General features: G+C 39.9%; 3 protein-coding genes across 4 annotated transcripts; 2 read left to right on the top strand and 1 right to left on the bottom strand.

The window, feature by feature from the left end:
• Positions 1-22: 22 nt before the first annotated feature.
• LOC126316916 (uncharacterized) lies at positions 23-2,617 on the top strand. Of its 2 annotated transcripts, XM_049992945.1 has the most exons (3): positions 23-473; positions 545-1,189; positions 1,265-2,609. In XM_049992945.1, the coding sequence occupies exons 2-3, from the start codon at positions 1,044-1,046 to the stop codon at positions 2,589-2,591; spliced, it is 1,473 nt and encodes a 490-aa protein (XP_049848902.1). In that variant the 5' UTR covers positions 23-473; positions 545-1,043; the 3' UTR covers positions 2,592-2,609. The 2 variants fall into 2 exon arrangements, with proteins under 2 accessions (XP_049848902.1, XP_049848903.1); XM_049992946.1 differs by having other exon boundaries at positions 23-1,189; positions 1,265-2,617.
• Positions 2,587-4,695, bottom strand: LOC126316915 (trichohyalin-like). The gene is made up of 4 exons (XM_049992944.1): positions 4,457-4,695; positions 4,292-4,360; positions 4,098-4,226; positions 2,587-4,038 (listed from the first exon to the last, which is right to left on the bottom strand). Exons 1-4 carry the CDS (start codon positions 4,508-4,510, stop codon positions 2,695-2,697), a joined length of 1,596 nt encoding a protein of 531 aa, XP_049848901.1. The 5' UTR covers positions 4,511-4,695; the 3' UTR covers positions 2,587-2,694.
• A 1,035-nt stretch (positions 4,696-5,730) lies between these two features.
• LOC126316921 (uncharacterized) lies at positions 5,731-7,277 on the top strand. Its single transcript, XM_049992953.1, has 3 exons — positions 5,731-5,855; positions 6,000-6,113; positions 6,291-7,277. The coding sequence occupies exons 1-3, from the start codon at positions 5,733-5,735 to the stop codon at positions 7,224-7,226; spliced, it is 1,173 nt and encodes a 390-aa protein (XP_049848910.1). The 5' UTR covers positions 5,731-5,732; the 3' UTR covers positions 7,227-7,277.
• The last annotated feature ends 10,148 nt before the right edge of the window (positions 7,278-17,425 follow it).

Raw genomic sequence — 17,425 nt, 5'->3', positions numbered from 1 at the left:
TGAAGTATATAATTTTTTTTTTATTTTGATTTTGATGCCGCCTGCCGTCAGGTTCGGTGCTTCGCGTCCTATTGGCAAGTCCGGGAAACGGTATGAGAGCGCGTCTAGATGGTCATTAGGTTTGACCAAGTTGAAGGAGATTCGGCATATGCTACGCGAAAATGAAGAAAGATATCAGGAGAGAAAAGCCATTGAGTGCAGAAAGTTAGATTTACTCAGGGAGCTGCGACAACGAGACGTGTGCCCTTTACCGATGAAGAAGGAAATCAGAAAGGTTTTGGATTACGAGAAGGAATACAAAATGAAGTTTATTAACCCAAAAACGGTGCGGTTGATAGAAACGGATATTGAGTGCGTGCATCCGGAAACACTGGAACATTTGAAAGAGAGATTGAAGGAGATGAAGGGCAGCGTTCAGAGTCGTGAAGTAATAGCTCACGTTTTGTTCAAGGAATATACACAGTCTTCAAAGTGTATGTGTGTGTATGTGTGTGTGTGCTATTGAGTATAGAAAAAACGTAGTAACGTACGAGCGCGCATGTAGGTACAAAAGAGCTCAAGGCTAGGAGGGCATTGGTCATGCGGGTGATCAAAGATGAGCTGGGCAATGAGTAGAATGACGGGGGCCTGGACGAGCAACGGACGTGGTTTTACGAGGACGTGATTGCGACGATTAGCAAAAATTTGTTTTTCTGATTGATTGAATTGACAAATTGATAGAATGAGCTCGTCGAATTTGGCAGAGGCCGTTTCTTCTGCGATATTGAGACGTTTTGGTATAGACTCGGCGCTTCGGACCGTTTTTGACTTCTAGAGAGGGTCGCGGGCTTTGGCTGGTGCTGAGCGGCAGTAAAAAGGGGGACAGGTGGGACAGAATGAGGATTTACGTTCTGGCAATTTTTGGTTGGCTGTCAATACTGGGGTAGCGCGGGCGGCATTGGAACAGGTTGAGCTTTTCTTTCGCGAGCGCTGTCAAAAAAAAAAAAGAGTCATAATTTGGCAAAATATCCTTCTCGCTTCAACGCTGTTGATCCATTCTAACCATGCAATTCAGGTCGACTTGTGCCTTGAGGATAGCGGATTTTACTCGCGGGAGGTGCAGATATTCAACTGAGCATCGCATAGAAAAAGATACTTTTGGGCCCATCGAGGTGCCAGCGAATCGCTATTGGGGTGCACAGACGCAGCGGTATGTATGACATTTTTCTATCCGCTTTTAAATACGCGCTCGCTCATTTTTCGCGGGTACATTTCAAAAAAAAAGATCGCGCCAAAATTTTGAAATTGGAGATGAGAGCGAGCGCATGCCCAGAGCCGTCATTCGGGCCTTTTCCCATTTGAAAAAGGCGTGCGCGACCGTCAACCGTAAATTCGGGCTGGACCCGAAGGTTTCCGATGCGATTGTTCAAGCTGCCGACGAGGTTCTCCATGGAAGGTTCGACCAGGATTTCCCCTTGGTCGTGTGGCAAACAGGTTCCGGGACCCAGACAAACATGAACGTTAATGAGGTCATTGGGAATCGTGCCACCGAAATTTTGGGCGGAAAGTTGGGGTCGAAGGATCCCGTTCATCCAAATGACCACGTGAACATGTCGCAGTCCTCCAACGATTCTTTTCCAACTGCTATGCATATAGCAGTTGCTATAGAGGTTAACAGTCGACTCATACCTGCTCTCCAGGGCCTCTCTTCTTGTCTGCAGCAAAAGTCGAGGGATTGGAAAGATATCGTCAAAATTGGCCGAACGCATCTTCAAGATGCCACGCCGGTGACCCTTGGACAAGAGTTCGGTGGATACGCCGCTCAGATTGTCAATGGCATTCGCAGGATTGAGAGGAACCTAGAAGACGTCTACTTCCTCGCTCAGGGAGGCACTGCTGTTGGCACTGGGTTAAATACATACAAAGGATTTGATCATTTAGTCGCCGAAGAGGTGGCGCGTTTGACCAAACTTCCTTTCAAAACGGCACCCAATAAATTTGAGGCATTGGCTACCCACGATGCCCTCGTCCAGTTACATGGGTCTCTCAATACGCTGGCGGCTTCTATGATGAAAATAGCGAACGACATCAGGCTGCTAGGATCCGGACCAAGATGTGGACTCGGAGAGCTCGTCCTTCCAGAAAACGAACCTGGATCCTCTATCATGCCCGGAAAAGTGAACCCTACTCAGTGCGAGGCCATCACAATGATATGCGCACAGGTCATGGGCAACCACGTAGCTGTCACCGTGGGAGGATCTAACGGACATTTTGAACTCAACGTATTCAAGCCCCTCGTCATCAAAAACGTCCTTCAATCCATTCGTCTGCTGGCAGATGGCGCCGTGTCATTCACCAAGAATTGCATCGCGGGGATACAGCCAAACCAAAAGAAAATAGACTCAATCCTGAACGAGTCTCTCATGCTCGTCACCTCTCTCAGCCCACACATCGGATACGATAAAGCGGCCCAAACCGCCAAGAAGGCACACAAAGAAGGTACCACGTTGAAACAGGCAGCCATCGATCTCGGCTACGTCTCCTCAGAAGAGTTTGACAAAATCGTGGTCCCCACAAATATGCTCGGGCCAGAAAACTACGTGCCTAAATAAACTCGTTTTGATTATATACACACACACATTGTACACATTCATTCGATACTCTCTCTATGTACACGCCCCGCGTGGCGCGAGGCCACTTTTTTTTTTCTCTCTCTTATTTCGATCGCGGCTTCGCTTGCACCGAAGTTCTGGTTTTCGCCTTGCATTCGTCACACACGAACTTCGACCCCTTCTTTCTCGAACTCAACGGAGACACCTTTTCCGCGCAGCTTGCATGAAAGGATCCCTTGCATTTACTGCAATGCACGCTGAGACCGTAAGGCAAGTCCGAACAACACTTCATAGCCTCTCTTCTCCTTTCGGCGCGTCCCTTTCTGCTCTCGTAAGCTGATGTAGGAAGTAGCAAGTCAAACGGTTCTTCTTCAATGTCCGCCGGCTCTTTTAATAAAATTTCATCCACCAATTCGTCTACCACATCCTTTTTTTCGACGTCCCTTTTTGCGTAATCCGTCGCCCCGCTATCCAACAAGCAAAAATTACGGTCCCAAGATGCGTTCGCAGGCAAAGAAGAACCCCTTCCGTCCCTCAATTCCAACACTTTCTTCAAACTCCTCTCCCTTTCCATCGCCCTTACAGCACTCTCCATTGCCTCATCCCTTTGTCTCTTCATTTCAAGCAAATAATCTTTCATCCTCTTCTGCGACTCGTCGTACCGGAGAGAGATCTGCTCGCTCCTCAATCTTTCCGCTTCTAATTTTCCGAGCAATTCTTGAACTTTGCGCTCGTTCTTCTCAATCTCCTCTCTAGCTGTCTCTTCTAGACCCTTCGAACTGCACGACTCCTTCAGCCTTCTCAACTCTAAATCCATAGACTTGTTTCTCAACTGCTCCTTCTCGCAAAGCCTAAACTGCCTCTCCACTAACAACGACAATTTCTGAAACTCCTCGCCTATCGCCCCCAATTTCGACCTCTCCTGCTCCAATTCCGCCTTCATCGACTCAATAATCGTATCCTTAACACAAATAGACGAATCCTTCTCTTCTTCTATCTCACGGAATTTCGCCTCCCTCAATTCAAATTGCCTCTCCTTTTCTATCTGCTCCTCCGCTCTGCTCCTCTGTATCCGACATAACTCCTCTACTCTCTTGATATAACTCTCGTAACTTTGCTGCTTCTTCTCGTGTGCGGCGAATGCGCACCTCGTCAGTTCCAAAGATGCCTCTAGTTGGTTGTATTGCTGACATAAATTCTTCACCTCGGACTTCATCGAGCGCACGTAACGAGCCAAGTGCTTGGATACGTCCTTCTGGAATGTCAATTCCAGCTGCAACTCTTCTCTTCGTTTTTTCTCCTCCTCCAAACTTCTGACCGTCGCCAAATGCAAATCTTGAAGCTGTCCAATTCGAGCCAAACGCGTACCAGATTCTGCCCTGCACTCCTCCAATGCTCCCATCAGACGGTCTCGCTCCATGAGTGCATCCGAAAGGAGAACCTTCAGCTGTGCCAAACAGGCGAATCCTGTCAGCACATTTTCGTCCGTACAAAAAAATAGCGTACATTTTGCTCCTCCTGAACGGTCGCCAAAATAACCGGCTCGGCCATCTCGGAAGAATCTCCTCCGGCACTTAACGAAGACTCATTCTGGTCAGGGCGTGCTCCTCCCTCGCTCTGCGCATCTGCATTGCTCTGAATTACCACTGAATGGTTAAAACAATTCTTCGAATTTTTAACCATTATCCCTTTTAACGCACTTTTTCAAAAACGATACAATCTCTAATCTGCTCGAGGGCCCTTCTGCATTGAAAAAGGTACTCTAAAAACTGGACAAAACGAACAAGATAGAAAAAAATAGAGAAAATGTTTCAGAGTCGCTAAGAACTTCAAAAGAATTAATCAGTGAGGACCACTCGTTATACCATTTCGGGCGGTTGACTTGAAGCACCTGGGTCAAGATCGACCGCCGCGTTCATTTTCAACAATGACGCTTATGACAAAAAAAATTAAAAACAAAATTTGGAACAAAAAAGCGGCTCTTTTCACTCTGTCTCTGGAAAGCGAGACCAAGCCGTCCAAGAGATCAGCGCCAATTGAAGTCAGCTCAAAAAACATTCAGAACAATAGAGTAAAAATCTTAGAGTAATCCAAAAAAAATATTGTAAAATTTGTGGAAATTTCTATCAATTCTCAAGTCAATCGTCGCCCTATTTAAGCGTTTTCTGGCTGCCAGATGTTCATTCAATCACTCAGTTAAGTTACAAATAAACAATAAAATCATGGATTACACATTCTACGACCCGTTCTTGTACTTCGATGGAGACTACAACAATCGCAGGTATGACTACCGTAGGCAACCTCTGTCTCTACACCCATTCTTCAGGCCCTGGTACGTGCAATACATTGATGAAGACGAATCCAGGGCACAGCGACACCAAAAACAAGGTGGAGATAGGCGAAGACCCTACCTGCTCAACCAGCAAAAACAAGATAACAGCCAAGCCAAAGCTGTGTCTGAACCCAAAAGCACCATGAGTGTCAATACAACAGTACCAGGCGCTCACTCTATCTCTATACAAACTCCTGGCTTCATGCCAAAAGACATAGAGTTAGATCTGTGCACAAGTCCAGATGGATACCCCTACCTTGAGATCAAAGGTAAGAAAACTGAGAAAAGGCAAGAAGGAAACAACTATTGCATGTATAAATCGAGCTTTTCTAGATCAATTCCTCTATCAGAGGGTGTCAAGCAAGATATGATTGATGCTGAAATGAACAACGGCGTTCTTACTGTAACCATCAGATGTCCCCCTGAAAAGCCAGCTGTTCAGAAACAAAGCATTTCAATTAAGTCTTCAGGCAAGTCAGACTCTTCTACCTGCTCTCAGTGTCAAGACGCCGAAATGGGAGAGGAAAACCATCAGTCACAACCCCAAGAGGTCGGCGAATCATCAAGTGTACAGATTCCAGTTGGTACGGACAATAAGGATAGCAACTCTAAGGAAAAGAGTGGCAAGACTCAGGTCACCGTCACTCCTGCTGATGATCAGGCATAAGAAAACTTTTATTTAATAAAAATATGTAGTTTTTGGTTAAAATAGCCCCTCTGAGGCATCCTCTATTCCTGCTGATGAAGATCAGGCACAAAAAAAAATTGTTCATTAAATAAAAATATATAAGCCTTTGAATTACACAATTATGTGGAAACTCTATGTCAGCGAGCTTGATGGCCGCAGCCGCTTCCTGAACCTTGTTCTCCAGGTTTCTAGAGCGGAGGTTGAGTGGGTAACTGTTAACCCAGAAACTTCTCCTTTTACGCAGGTAGGTTGAGCTAGAAGAATTCTTTATGTGTGTACACGTATCATACAGAACGGAATATGTGTCATCATGTATTTCATTCTGTATATGATTGCGTAAAAAACTCAGGCACGTTTTGCTGACAACATGCGCCCCTGCTTAAACAAGCTCCCAACGTTGGTGACAGGATCCGAGAGTCGGCTGACGGACGTACTTGACATTGCTAAAAAAGTAGTCACTGAAAAAAATAAAGGCCCCGGTGGGTTGTTGGGTAATGAACAGGTACATCACACATACAGAGTCTGACAATGTCAAAGCTTCGACAAAGAAAAAGAAGGCTAGGCGTGCACGCATGGACTAGGTTTTATGATCTGTACTTTTTATTCATTTATACGAATGCACCTGCCAATCGTTGATGCGCGCGTATTGTAATTGCATGCACTGACATTTTTTTCACAGACAGACAAATTTGCTTTGTATGCGCTAAATGAGGTTTTCCCGCATGTGATCACATCAGACCACAGAGACAAGAAGACGACTCTCTCCTTGCTTCATAAGGTCAACAAGATGCTTCAACCGGTGACTTATGCTGGAAATTCTAAATGCATGAGCATCGCTGATTTGGCTCTATTCTCCTGCCTTTCGTCGGTTGTTCCTCACTGGACTCGCGCGGATCACGCCTCGTTGACAGACACATGCAGATGGTATGACCTAATTCAACACCTTGTTCTAGACGCGACCAAGACGCCTTCGCCTGACTGGTTTGTAAAATTCGAATTGGACGTCGAAACAGAGAAAAATAGCGCTGTACCTAAAGAAACGACAGAAAAAGTCGAAGAAAAAAAAACGGCCAAGCAAAAACCAAGTTGCCCCAAGGAATCGGAAGCCTCCGGAATAGACGTAGCGCTCGTCGACTTGCGCGTCGGTCGCATCCTCGAATGCGCGCTCCATCCTGAGGCAGACTCATTGTACGTCGAAAAAATCGACTTGGGTGAGCAAGAACCCAGAACCATCGTCAGTGGATTGGTCAAATTCATTCCAATTGAGGAAATGCAAAATAGACTTGTTGTCGTCGTGGCTAATCTAAAGCCTGCAAAATTAAGAAATGTGTGCTCTCAAGGAATGGTGTTGGCTGCATCAAATGCCGATCATACAAAGGTGGAACTCTTAACGCCTCCAGCGGGTGCAAAAATAGGCGAGCGAGTCATAGTCGATCAATTCGAACCTTGGCATGAACCAATAGCACAACTAAATCCAAAAAAGAAACTATTTGAACAAGTGAAACCTCATTTGCGAACTAGCGACGCAGGCATAGGCATGTACAAAGACTTCCCATTAGTAACTAGTGCCGGACCTTGTCGCGTAGATACGCTGTCAAACTGTTCTATTGGATAAAACTGCCTCTTTTTTTCTCCATAAAAAAAATAATTTTACTCCCATAGAAAACCCAGTCCATTTTTTTTCACTTACCTATGAGGCAAAGAATTTGACTTTTTCCCAGACCAAAGACTGCCATCTGTCTCACGATATCAATCCCCGCTATATCCTTTGCGCGCCTTTTTCTTTCCAATTAATCTCTGCTTTTTTTTCACGCACAAAAAGATTGTAGCATTCTTAGCGTGCAACTCCCTACCTACGTACCTCATAAACACCCCCACACAATTCACCCCTCACCTCTCAAAGCTGCCACCATACCCGCTTCCCAATTCCTTCTCCTCTCATACGAAAAAAACCTCAAAAAATTGCAACTATAGCAATCCTCTCCCCCCACAATAAGGGCACGTCTACATACCCGTCTAAAGATCCAATGCCATGGCTCATTCAGGTAATGCCACAATTCTTCAAGAAGAACGCGGCGGCCATTCCAATGATCTGCTGCAGCTCGTCAAACAAGTATGAAACTCAAAATTATACACACATACATACCTCATCTCTCCTTTCCGCCGAATTCCAAATGTTTTTTTATCAAGAAAAAACTCACCAAGTTCTTTTCTTCTCATATTCTCCAGGTCATCTCCTCTCACTATAGCGGAAAATGCAGCATTCAAGAGAAGAGAACAAACATGGAATGGATAGAACAATTTCAGAATAGCTTAGATGTCTGGCACGTCTCTCTGCTACTACTGAAAGAATCCGAGCTGCTCTTCCAGCTCTTCGCCATTTCCATGCTTACGAAAAAAATTTCCAGCTCCTGGAAATCATTGAATGACGAACAAAAATCTGAATTGCTGCATATTCTACTCGGATATCTAAGCCAACCCTCGATTTCGCCCTCTATCCTATCAACTCTTTGTCTGGCCATCACCAATATCGCGTTTCAAACCATTCCGGATCAGTGGCCAACTTTCTTCGAAGATCTCCAATACCTGAGCTTATCTCCGTCTAGCCATGAACAATACGATACCAGACTAAGTTGGCTGGAACTCATGACTATACTTGCACAAGAGCTCCTTAAAACCCCCGTTTTCATTACCAATTCGCGACATAAACAACTGCTGTGCTATGCACACTCAAAGGGCATTCCGATGGTCCTCCCGACGGTCATCGACTGGATCACCATGGGTCTCTCCGACTCACACGATTGCCAATATAATCAGGGAGTACACGGCCTTAGTCTGCTACAATCAAAAGCCATGATGTGTCTCGAAAACTGGGTTGAACACGAACCAGACGTAGACGACCTGTTAAAGCACGTTATTTCCCTCTTGATTCAGTGTCTCCGACTCAAACCCAAAGAACTGGGCGGACGCGCGGCATCGATTCTTTGTCGAGTCCTGCAAAATCGAAAACTGAACAAATATCCGAACACCATAAGAATAATCTTAGACGACCTTGTCTCGCTCAAACCCCTCTTTCAAGCCTGTGTCTCAGCTGGGCCAGATAGCGAAGACATTGTGTGCAATTTACTCGACCTATATGTCACCTTCTCCGAAGAACACATTTATGCCATTCTGGAAGACCCGTGCGATTCTGGGAAGGAGCTAGAAGAAATCACCTGTCAATGCATGGCCTCCACTTCCAACGTAAACATAATCTACAAAGTGCTAGACTTTTGGTACCAAATCATCTACAGCTTTGCAGATTACCCGGCTGCCGGAGAAGCGCATGCACACCTTCTCAAAAGACTGCTCTATCTTGTCTTTCATCACGTTCAGGCAAAGTCACTTGAATCTGTCTATCTAGATGGAGACCAACTCAAAGAATTTGAAGAATTCAAAGCCAAATGCGGCGATTTTACGCTGGAAATCTACAGTGTGATTCACGACCAAGTTTTGGAAACTCTCTTCTGTGCTATTCAGCCCTGTATCGTAGAATACAATGATCCTTTTCTTACTGATCAAGCTCGACGAAATGAAATTTTGAGCCATATCGAAACTGCACTCTACCTCTGGAACTCCCTATCTGAAGCTATCACCGAGTCTGACAACCTTTGGACCCAAAAGCTCCTCCAGTTACTTCCCTCTCTTCCTGTCTATCCTCCTACCCAAAAAATCACGTTGAAACTAATCAAAAATTTCAGTCCCTGGATTTCCACGCACGAAAGAGACGTTCAAACCATTCTTGCTTACATGCTCTCTGTCTTGAATGTCGATGAGCTCCATGCGGATGCTGGTGAAGCGTGGCTGGAATTCTGCCGATGCTGTCCACACTTGCTCCTCGACCATCTAGGATCTCTCTTCCTTGCATTCGAAAATCTCTTCTCTCACATAACACTCAACGATAAAGCTACTTTCGTATCCGCTCTTTCGAACCTCATCGCCCTTCTGCCCGCCGATGATGCCAAAAACGTCTTATTCAACTTGACCAGTGAATCGCGTAACAGAGTCTCTGAAAATCTACGACCTAGAATGCAAAATTCCAAAGCTGAAGGATCCATGTCTACCAAAGAACTCATCGACCACCTAAGAATTTTCATCGCCGCCATCTCACCTCCCTCGGACGAGTCTAATAATGCCGCCTTCAAAAAACACTGGAAATTCAACTCTGAAAATCACTGCGACCCGGAACAACTCCAATTTGAGCGAATGCGAACTGCACTTCTGCCGTTTGTCGAAGAAACATGGAAAATTGTGGAAATGGTCGTCGCCGTCTATCCAGCCGATGAGGAGATAACCGATGTTATTGTCAAATACATCATCTCTGTTGTCAGCACCATTAAAAGGGTCCTGTTTTACCCATTCCTACCTCATGCCCTACAAATCTCCTACACCCTCTTTATCAATACCCAGGCGTCAAGCACAACCGTGCTCTTCAAAGTTCTAGCTGCCAACTACCGGACTGAATATAGCGATCATGACTTGAAAGTCATGACCGAAAGCGAAAAACGAAGTTTACAAGAACTCAAACTACTCACCATACCTAACGATAGCTCTTATGATCATCCATCACTCAAAACTATCGTCCAATCTGATTCAATACAATATCTCTTCTTTCACTATTTTTGGGCATTTTCCCAGCACTTCCTGAAACTCATTTCTGCCCTTCTCCAACAACACAAAACCTGGCCTGACCTTGTTCAATCCTTTTTTGCCAATTGCGCTACCTCCATCTTGGTCTACATTCCCAGTGCTTTTTTCTACGAATACGAATGTCTCACCTCAATCCTTCGTGCCGCCGTGCACATGCTCCTGAAATGCCAAGTAAGTGGCGTTAGAGTTCTCAACAAATTCATTCAATGCTTCTATTTTGTAAACGACACGTCTCAACATGCCTACAATCATCAAACAGCCGAAAGACTCAATCTCTTCAAAGTTGAACTGCTTCACTTGCTCACGGCTACCATCATCAAGGCCATCTCTGGCGAGGCTCCACGCTCCCTGATACCAGAATACTCTCTTACTTTTCTGTGGCTTCTGGAAAACTTCCCGGCACAACTACGAAGCTCAATGGAGCGAATCTTGCTACAAGAAAACATCCCCCATCAAGCCAGTCCTGAAGTCAGAAAAAAGTTCTTGGTACAGGCCCTCTCTGCAGGCATGTCTCCAAATGCAATGCAAAACGCAATGCATAGATTCTATCTCGCATGCACGGGTATGTCAGAGAATTACGCATGTACAAACAAGCCATTTTAGTGGTTCTTCCTATGTGAAAAAAAATGTCAAATCTCCCAGGCGAATTCTACAATTACGCCTGTCTCGCCCTTCCATTCACTCTGGCTCAAAAAGGAGCCGCTTGTGTGTTGTACCCAAGACAAAAAAAAGCGTAGCGAATTTTGCTTGTCTCGCAGCTATTGAAACTCAGCGAAACTGAAACATCACGACTCCCCTCTACACAATAATCAGGCATGTACCTGATTATATCTCTCAAAGCAAAACATTTGAATTTCGTATGTAACAACCAAGCTATGAAAAGCACGCATAGTGCTGCACCATGACACCCAAAAATTTAGCTTTTTCAGCGCGTCGAAAAAAAAACTCCGAGCGGAGTGAATCGGAGACCGCGCGGACAGCAAAAAAACGTGGACTAGAACAACAGCTGCCCAGAGAAAAACGGATTTGAATGTGGTGTCAAAAAATTAATATCCACAAACCTTTTGGCAAGAGCTGCATTTTGTCTTGCATCTTAAGGATATTATGTGAACACATTTTCTTTTTTATGCTGATTTTGTTGTGCAATAGATTAAACTCAGAGAAGAGATCATTAGTGCCGCGCTTTCATATGTTTTTTTATCCAACAGAAGTTGCTGCAACATAGAGTAGCGCAAATATTTACGCATGCTGGATGTCTTCTATTCTCGTTCGAATAAATAACGTTTTTGTTGGTCGATGTAAACCTGAGCAAAGCATGTCTCAAGTTTTTTGTCTATGTGGTACTCCTAGCCGATGCACTTAGCTGATAAATACGCCGAACCAGCTTTGATTGGCCCAGTCTCACCAAAACATTTATCAAAGTTTCAGTCGCACTCTGTGTTTTTGTAGCGAAATAATAAGTAGAGTAGAACCTATAGATCGAGAAGTTGGTACTTATTTGAAAGTACGTGGCAGACTAATGTGTGATTGAGAAACACATTGACACTTTCGCCCCTCTCGAGATAAACCCGAGATAACTTGCCTCCTTGTGGAAATTTATTGTAGGCATTAGCAAGGAGGTCTAGAATAGATTAATTCACTTTTATTATAAGAGAACAGGACGAAATATTTTGAAATAGATGCGAAGCAACTTGCATTTAGCAATGAAGTACAAATCAAACGGTACATTATTTTGAACAGCGTAGATGAGTCATTTCTCTTTCTAGCTCTGGGCTCGGAGTTACTGAAACTTTTCTCCCACAGCGGTCTGAAGTTTACGCCTGATAAGCTCAAAAATAATGCTCTATCTCAATTTTTGAACAATATACATTTCCTCAATGTTTTCTGAGCAGCTGATGCGAAACAGATCTTCAATCGATTTCTCTGCAACGAAGAGGAATTTTTTGGTCACCAGCTGGTTTTTGACATTGTTATTCATTTTATTATTCCAGCTTCTAGTAAACGAACTATTTGGAAGCATTCACCATCAATTTTTGTTTTGCTTCTCTGAAGATTAGTTATGTATATAGAAAAGGTGTATACAGTCAGTAAATGTAGAGAGAGAATAGGCGGTTGTGAATTAGGAACAATTTTAGAGTTAGAGGGTAGTCAATGGGGTATATGGAACAGTAGATGCGAACGATATGATATATAGGAGAGTAGGAGATTATGTAATAATTTTATTATCTTTTTATAGTTATGTATATCTATTTTTATACATGGTTTTATATATTTATTTATATTCTTAAAATTCTTACAGATATAGTAGAAAGAATAGTAATAAATATTGTTTAAAATAAAAACACATATATGATTATCATAAAGGTGTAATAATAAAGATAATATCTAATTCAAAAAAAAAAATTAAAGTTACAGACCTGTTAGATCAAATAATATTAAAAAGTGAAGTATTGAAATTGCTGTAAAAGTTATGATGCATGTTCGAAAATAGACATAAAATTTTATAGTAATTATAACTAAATATTATGTATAAAAAAATAGATTAAATACTTTAATAGATTATTAGATAATATATAGGTATCGATTGCATTTATTTAGAGTGATAATAAGTGCTGTATTAATATATAGGATAAGATTAACATATTCTTATATTTTTATTGTTTTATAAGATATTGTTTTTTATTAACATTTGATGAATTTTTTACATTTTTGAAAACAATAACTAATTGTTTAAATAATAAAAATCTATAGATAACAGTTAATAGGCAATATATAGTATATGTTAATAAAAGCGATATAAGGAAGGATATAGAAGGGCATGTATAGATAATGGGATACAATAAGGAATATGTAGATGATTACATCAAGATAATACCGAATATGCCACACCATTGTTTCAGATGTTCAAGAAAGTGCAGCTCTGTGTATTGCAATAAAGTATTTTATTTTAATAAAGCGGAATTAAAGGCACATGGAAAAAAAGCTTCAGGCGATGTAAAATCGAAGGGCCTCTCAATGCTAGGTAGGAACGTAACGAGTCCTCCTTGAGTTTAAAGAGCAAGAGCTATAATAAATTAGAAATATACCGCCTACATGTACATAACCGAGTAAGTCAGTCTCAATTAAAGGACGCAAATATATAGCAACTCGATTTATGGTTCTGTAACTGATGGTACGATAACTCGCGATGTACCGAAAAACTGCTAGGTGCGTTACGATTGTTGCCTATTCCATCAACCAGGACTAAGAGAGACCAACAATGAAACCAAATGGGCACTTAAATCTAGTCATTTAATATAAGGTGATTCAACAATCCACAGGGCGCAAGCCTCATCGAATTGGCGACAATTCAAGAAACTAAATTTACAGAATTGAATAATTCCCGGTATCTGTTTTTAACAATGTTTTAGAAGCTGAACACCATTGCTATGATACGGACCAAAAGGTTTTTTGAAAATGAACAAATTAATTCAATGTAGTCGTATGCTGTTTTGTTGAAAATTCTACGCAAACTAGTATCAATCACTTTTTTGAATTTCATTCTAAACTCTGAGCGGGTTGTACCTTTCCCTTCTCAATTCAAGAATTAACGGAAAAAGGAGCGCATACTTTCAAGTTAATGATTTAGCAAATAAATTTGCGTACCCACCACGAATTTGGTGACCGTGGCTGATGAGCACTCATAAATCTTGTACGTTTTCGTCACAATGAAATATTCCAAGAAATCCTGTCTATTATCGAGATTGTTCTAGGTATACATTCTGCATATAAAAATAACCTTAGTTGGGCAGATATATCATGCTAACAGTATCAAAAATCGAATTTGATCCTCGCAGGCAGAGGTGTAAGGATGATGCATATTATAGGTTCGCTTCAATCAGTCTCGATTACCTACCATATTGCTATGCGGGATTTCGCCGAGAAAAAACTACCAAAACCCTCTTTGGTCAAACCCCCCCTCGCCATCCCTGATCCAATGCAGCATAGATGCGAGGAAAGCCCTTCAGTTCAGTCAGACTTTTCGTCAACCATTTCGTCAAATATTATCGATTTGTTCAAAAGATCAGAAATCTGGCAAATCACCCCGATGCCCTCGGAGGTTGTCTTTGTATTGTATCCTCTAAGCATGACAAAAATTCCTCACTTTCCCTGCTAGGATTTCAGCTTTCTTGGCAAAAACTTGCTTTTTATAGCGGACAGAATAGAGCATCAGTATTGCTTTGTTCTTAGTTTCCAGTAGCAAAATGTCATCCTGCACTTCCTCTCTTTTTCTCTTCCTGTGACACTGGTATAAAAAAAATGACATTTCGCCCCAGCCTCTTGTTAAAATTGCAAAGCCAATTGATATTTTAGAACAGTACATGCATAACGCATTTTAACACGCCTCATGCTTTCTTTTGTTCTGGCTTAACCTACATTTTATATACAGTACTGACTTTCTCCTCTTGAAATACTAACACTGCATAAAAAAACAGGAGGTACAGCGTTGATCCAGCAAAAGCCTTGCTGCACTGAAATCACGCTTAGTACTTCCGAGCTTATCACTATATACATTTGTTCGTGCCATAAAACGTAGCGCAATTCGCCATGTTTGTATGTCTGACGTTCGCCTTCGTAGCGGTATTGAAGGATGTATGGAAATTTCAATTAGATAATATGATAGATAAAAAAGTGTATGGGTAGTTTAATATAGTTTGTGTGTGGATAGCGTGATGACAAAGAGGGTATATGGGGTAGTATGATATAATAAAAAAGTATTTGTAGATAGACATGATAATGGGATAGGGTAGGATATTATAATAGAAAAGAGGGTGTATATATATATATGACATGATGCGAAAAAATTGTATGGATCGTAAGGTAATAGAAGAATAGGTGTGGATAATGTAATATGATTAAGAGTGTGTGAATATTTATAATAGAATCTGTATGGACGGTATGATATAGTGAGGTATGTGTGTGGATAGTATAATATAGTGAAGAGTATATAAATAAGCATAATTGGATAGAGATAGAAGATTAGAGGTATAGATGATATGATATAATAAAAGAGTAGATACGTAGTTGATACGATATAATAGTAGAGGCATAGATGATAGATATAATATAATAGAAAAACAGGTATGAATAATATGATATTATCGGTGATATGATATTTAGAAGAGTGGGCATGAAAAGTATGATATTGTGAAATGAGTGTGTGGATTTGTATAAAGAGAACGTGTATCAATGTGTATTAATTAGAGGAAACTGTGTATAGAAAGAGATGTACGAGTAATGTAAGACGATACACGAAGATAAAGAGTATTACAGTGGATAAATTGACATATTAATGCATATGTATCTATCATCTTATCAATTTAAATTATTATCAACGATTTATATTATATCAGTAAAAGTATATGTTAATATCATAAATAGATCTATATATAGACAATGAAAATAACTATAATAACTATACAAATAATATTACATGGTATGTATTAATTCATAGAGTATTATTAGATAATTATACATATATAAAATAAATATATATAGTAATGAATATTATAAAATAGCAAGACTGTACAATGTTGTAGTATATGTGATTACACATTATAGAAATGTATCATATAACAAGTTGAATAAAATATTATATGAAACATCTAATTGTATCATTTGTGAATAATGTATGTAGATAATATTATATATATGCAAATCAATATGGATAATAAATAATAACATAAAATATATAGTGACATAAGCCAATATATTGTTGAAACTACCAAACTATATCAATAAGCTACAAGCAAAATATTGTATGCAATACATATAGAGGCGCTTTATGTTATAATAAATATAACCAAAAATAATATAATAATATGTATAATAGTATTATAATATCATATGGTACAGCTTGGTCTACACACAATATTGAAATGCCTAACATAATTACTCTATATAGAGCGATAAGATTTTGTTTTATTATTTTATCAATTTGGTCAATAAATTTTTTTTGAGAATTTGATATTAAGGATTATGGTTGATGTTCAGGTGTTATGGTTATAATAAATGAGAGAAAGTTAATTTGAAGGTAACATTCCTGATTTGTTATCTGATAAGTTTGTTAAATATCAGTATTAGATTAACAAAACATAGTCTGAATGCAAAATGTGATGAATGAATAGATTATGCAATAATATTAGACATTGTGAATACATCAATAAATCTGTAGATAAATGATGAGTTGACTGCATGCTTTATGGATATGAATCAAAGATGATTATTATAATAGCGTTTATGGATATGAATCAAAGATGATTATTATAATAGCGTTACGTAGAAATGGAATGGAGATGATATTAAATTAGGGTTTATAATTATGATATATATTTTATCGATGTGTATTGAGTTAGTAATGGGCATTATAGAATGGGGTAATTATGTGATAATTGAGTTATAATTAATGTTAATGATTGTGTAAATTAGGTTGTTTATTATTTGATTAAAAGAGTTTGATTATTTATATAATATTATTTAAGATTGTATTATTGAGGGTTAAACAAGAAAAAATTGTTATTTATAGATTAGAATTTAAAACGTATAAATATGAGATAGATGTTGACTAAAATAAGCAACATATAATTTAATTAAATAAAACAAAAAGAATGGGATATAAGAGTATATAGATGTGAAATATTGATAGCATGAATATTTGTTATTATATAAATTTAATATGGTTATAAGGAACAACCAAGATGAATAGGTTTTTAGAATAGTTAAAGGCAGGATAGAAATAAATGTATGTAAGAGGTAGAATATGAATAGAGTAGGTAAAAGATATAAATATATTAAAAAAAATAAAATAAAAGTATACAGTAAGAATAAAATTGTGAATAAAAAGATGGAATTAAGACATATATAGAGAGAGTTACATATAAATATTATGATATCGGTATGATGAAGATACAGGATAAGATGAATAATGCATATATATGAAGAGAGAAAGTATAGCTAATAGAGTGAGAAAGATAATAAAAGAAAATAAAATATTCGTAATTGAGGTATAATAAATAATGAATATAGATAGAAAATTTAGGATTAAAAAAAATGAAGACATAGTATGAATAAAGATGATAGAAAAAT

Source organism: Schistocerca gregaria, unplaced genomic scaffold (genome assembly GCF_023897955.1).
Source record: "Schistocerca gregaria isolate iqSchGreg1 unplaced genomic scaffold, iqSchGreg1.2 ptg000615l, whole genome shotgun sequence".
NCBI classification, from domain to species: domain Eukaryota; kingdom Metazoa; phylum Arthropoda; class Insecta; order Orthoptera; family Acrididae; genus Schistocerca; species Schistocerca gregaria.
This window is presented reverse-complemented; position numbering and strand designations above follow the sequence as displayed.

Excerpts from the sequence above, each read along its gene's own strand:
- LOC126316921 (XM_049992953.1), top strand. The coding sequence starts at position 5,733 with ATGTGGAAACTCTATGTCAGCGAGCTTGATGGCCGCAGCCGCTTCCTG. Across the intron at positions 5,856-5,999 it reads AAACTTCTCCTTTTACGCAG|CTCCCAACGTTGGTGACAGG; the intron begins GTAGGTTGAGCT and ends TGCTTAAACAAG. Across the intron at positions 6,114-6,290 it reads GGTTGTTGGGTAATGAACAG|ACAGACAAATTTGCTTTGTA; the intron begins GTACATCACACA and ends TTTTTTTCACAG.
- LOC126316915 (XM_049992944.1), bottom strand. The coding sequence starts at position 4,510 with ATGAACGCGGCGGTCGATCTTGACCCAGGTGCTTCAAGTCAACCGCCC. Across the intron at positions 4,227-4,291 it reads ATTGTATCGTTTTTGAAAAA|AGCAATGCAGATGCGCAGAG; the intron begins GTGCGTTAAAAG and ends GTGGTAATTCAG. Across the intron at positions 4,039-4,097 it reads CCGTTCAGGAGGAGCAAAAT|CTGAAGGTTCTCCTTTCGGA; the intron begins GTACGCTATTTT and ends TGTTTGGCACAG.
- LOC126316916 (XM_049992946.1), top strand. The coding sequence starts at position 1,044 with ATGCAATTCAGGTCGACTTGTGCCTTGAGGATAGCGGATTTTACTCGC. Across the intron at positions 1,190-1,264 it reads TGGGGTGCACAGACGCAGCG|ATCGCGCCAAAATTTTGAAA; the intron begins GTATGTATGACA and ends TCAAAAAAAAAG.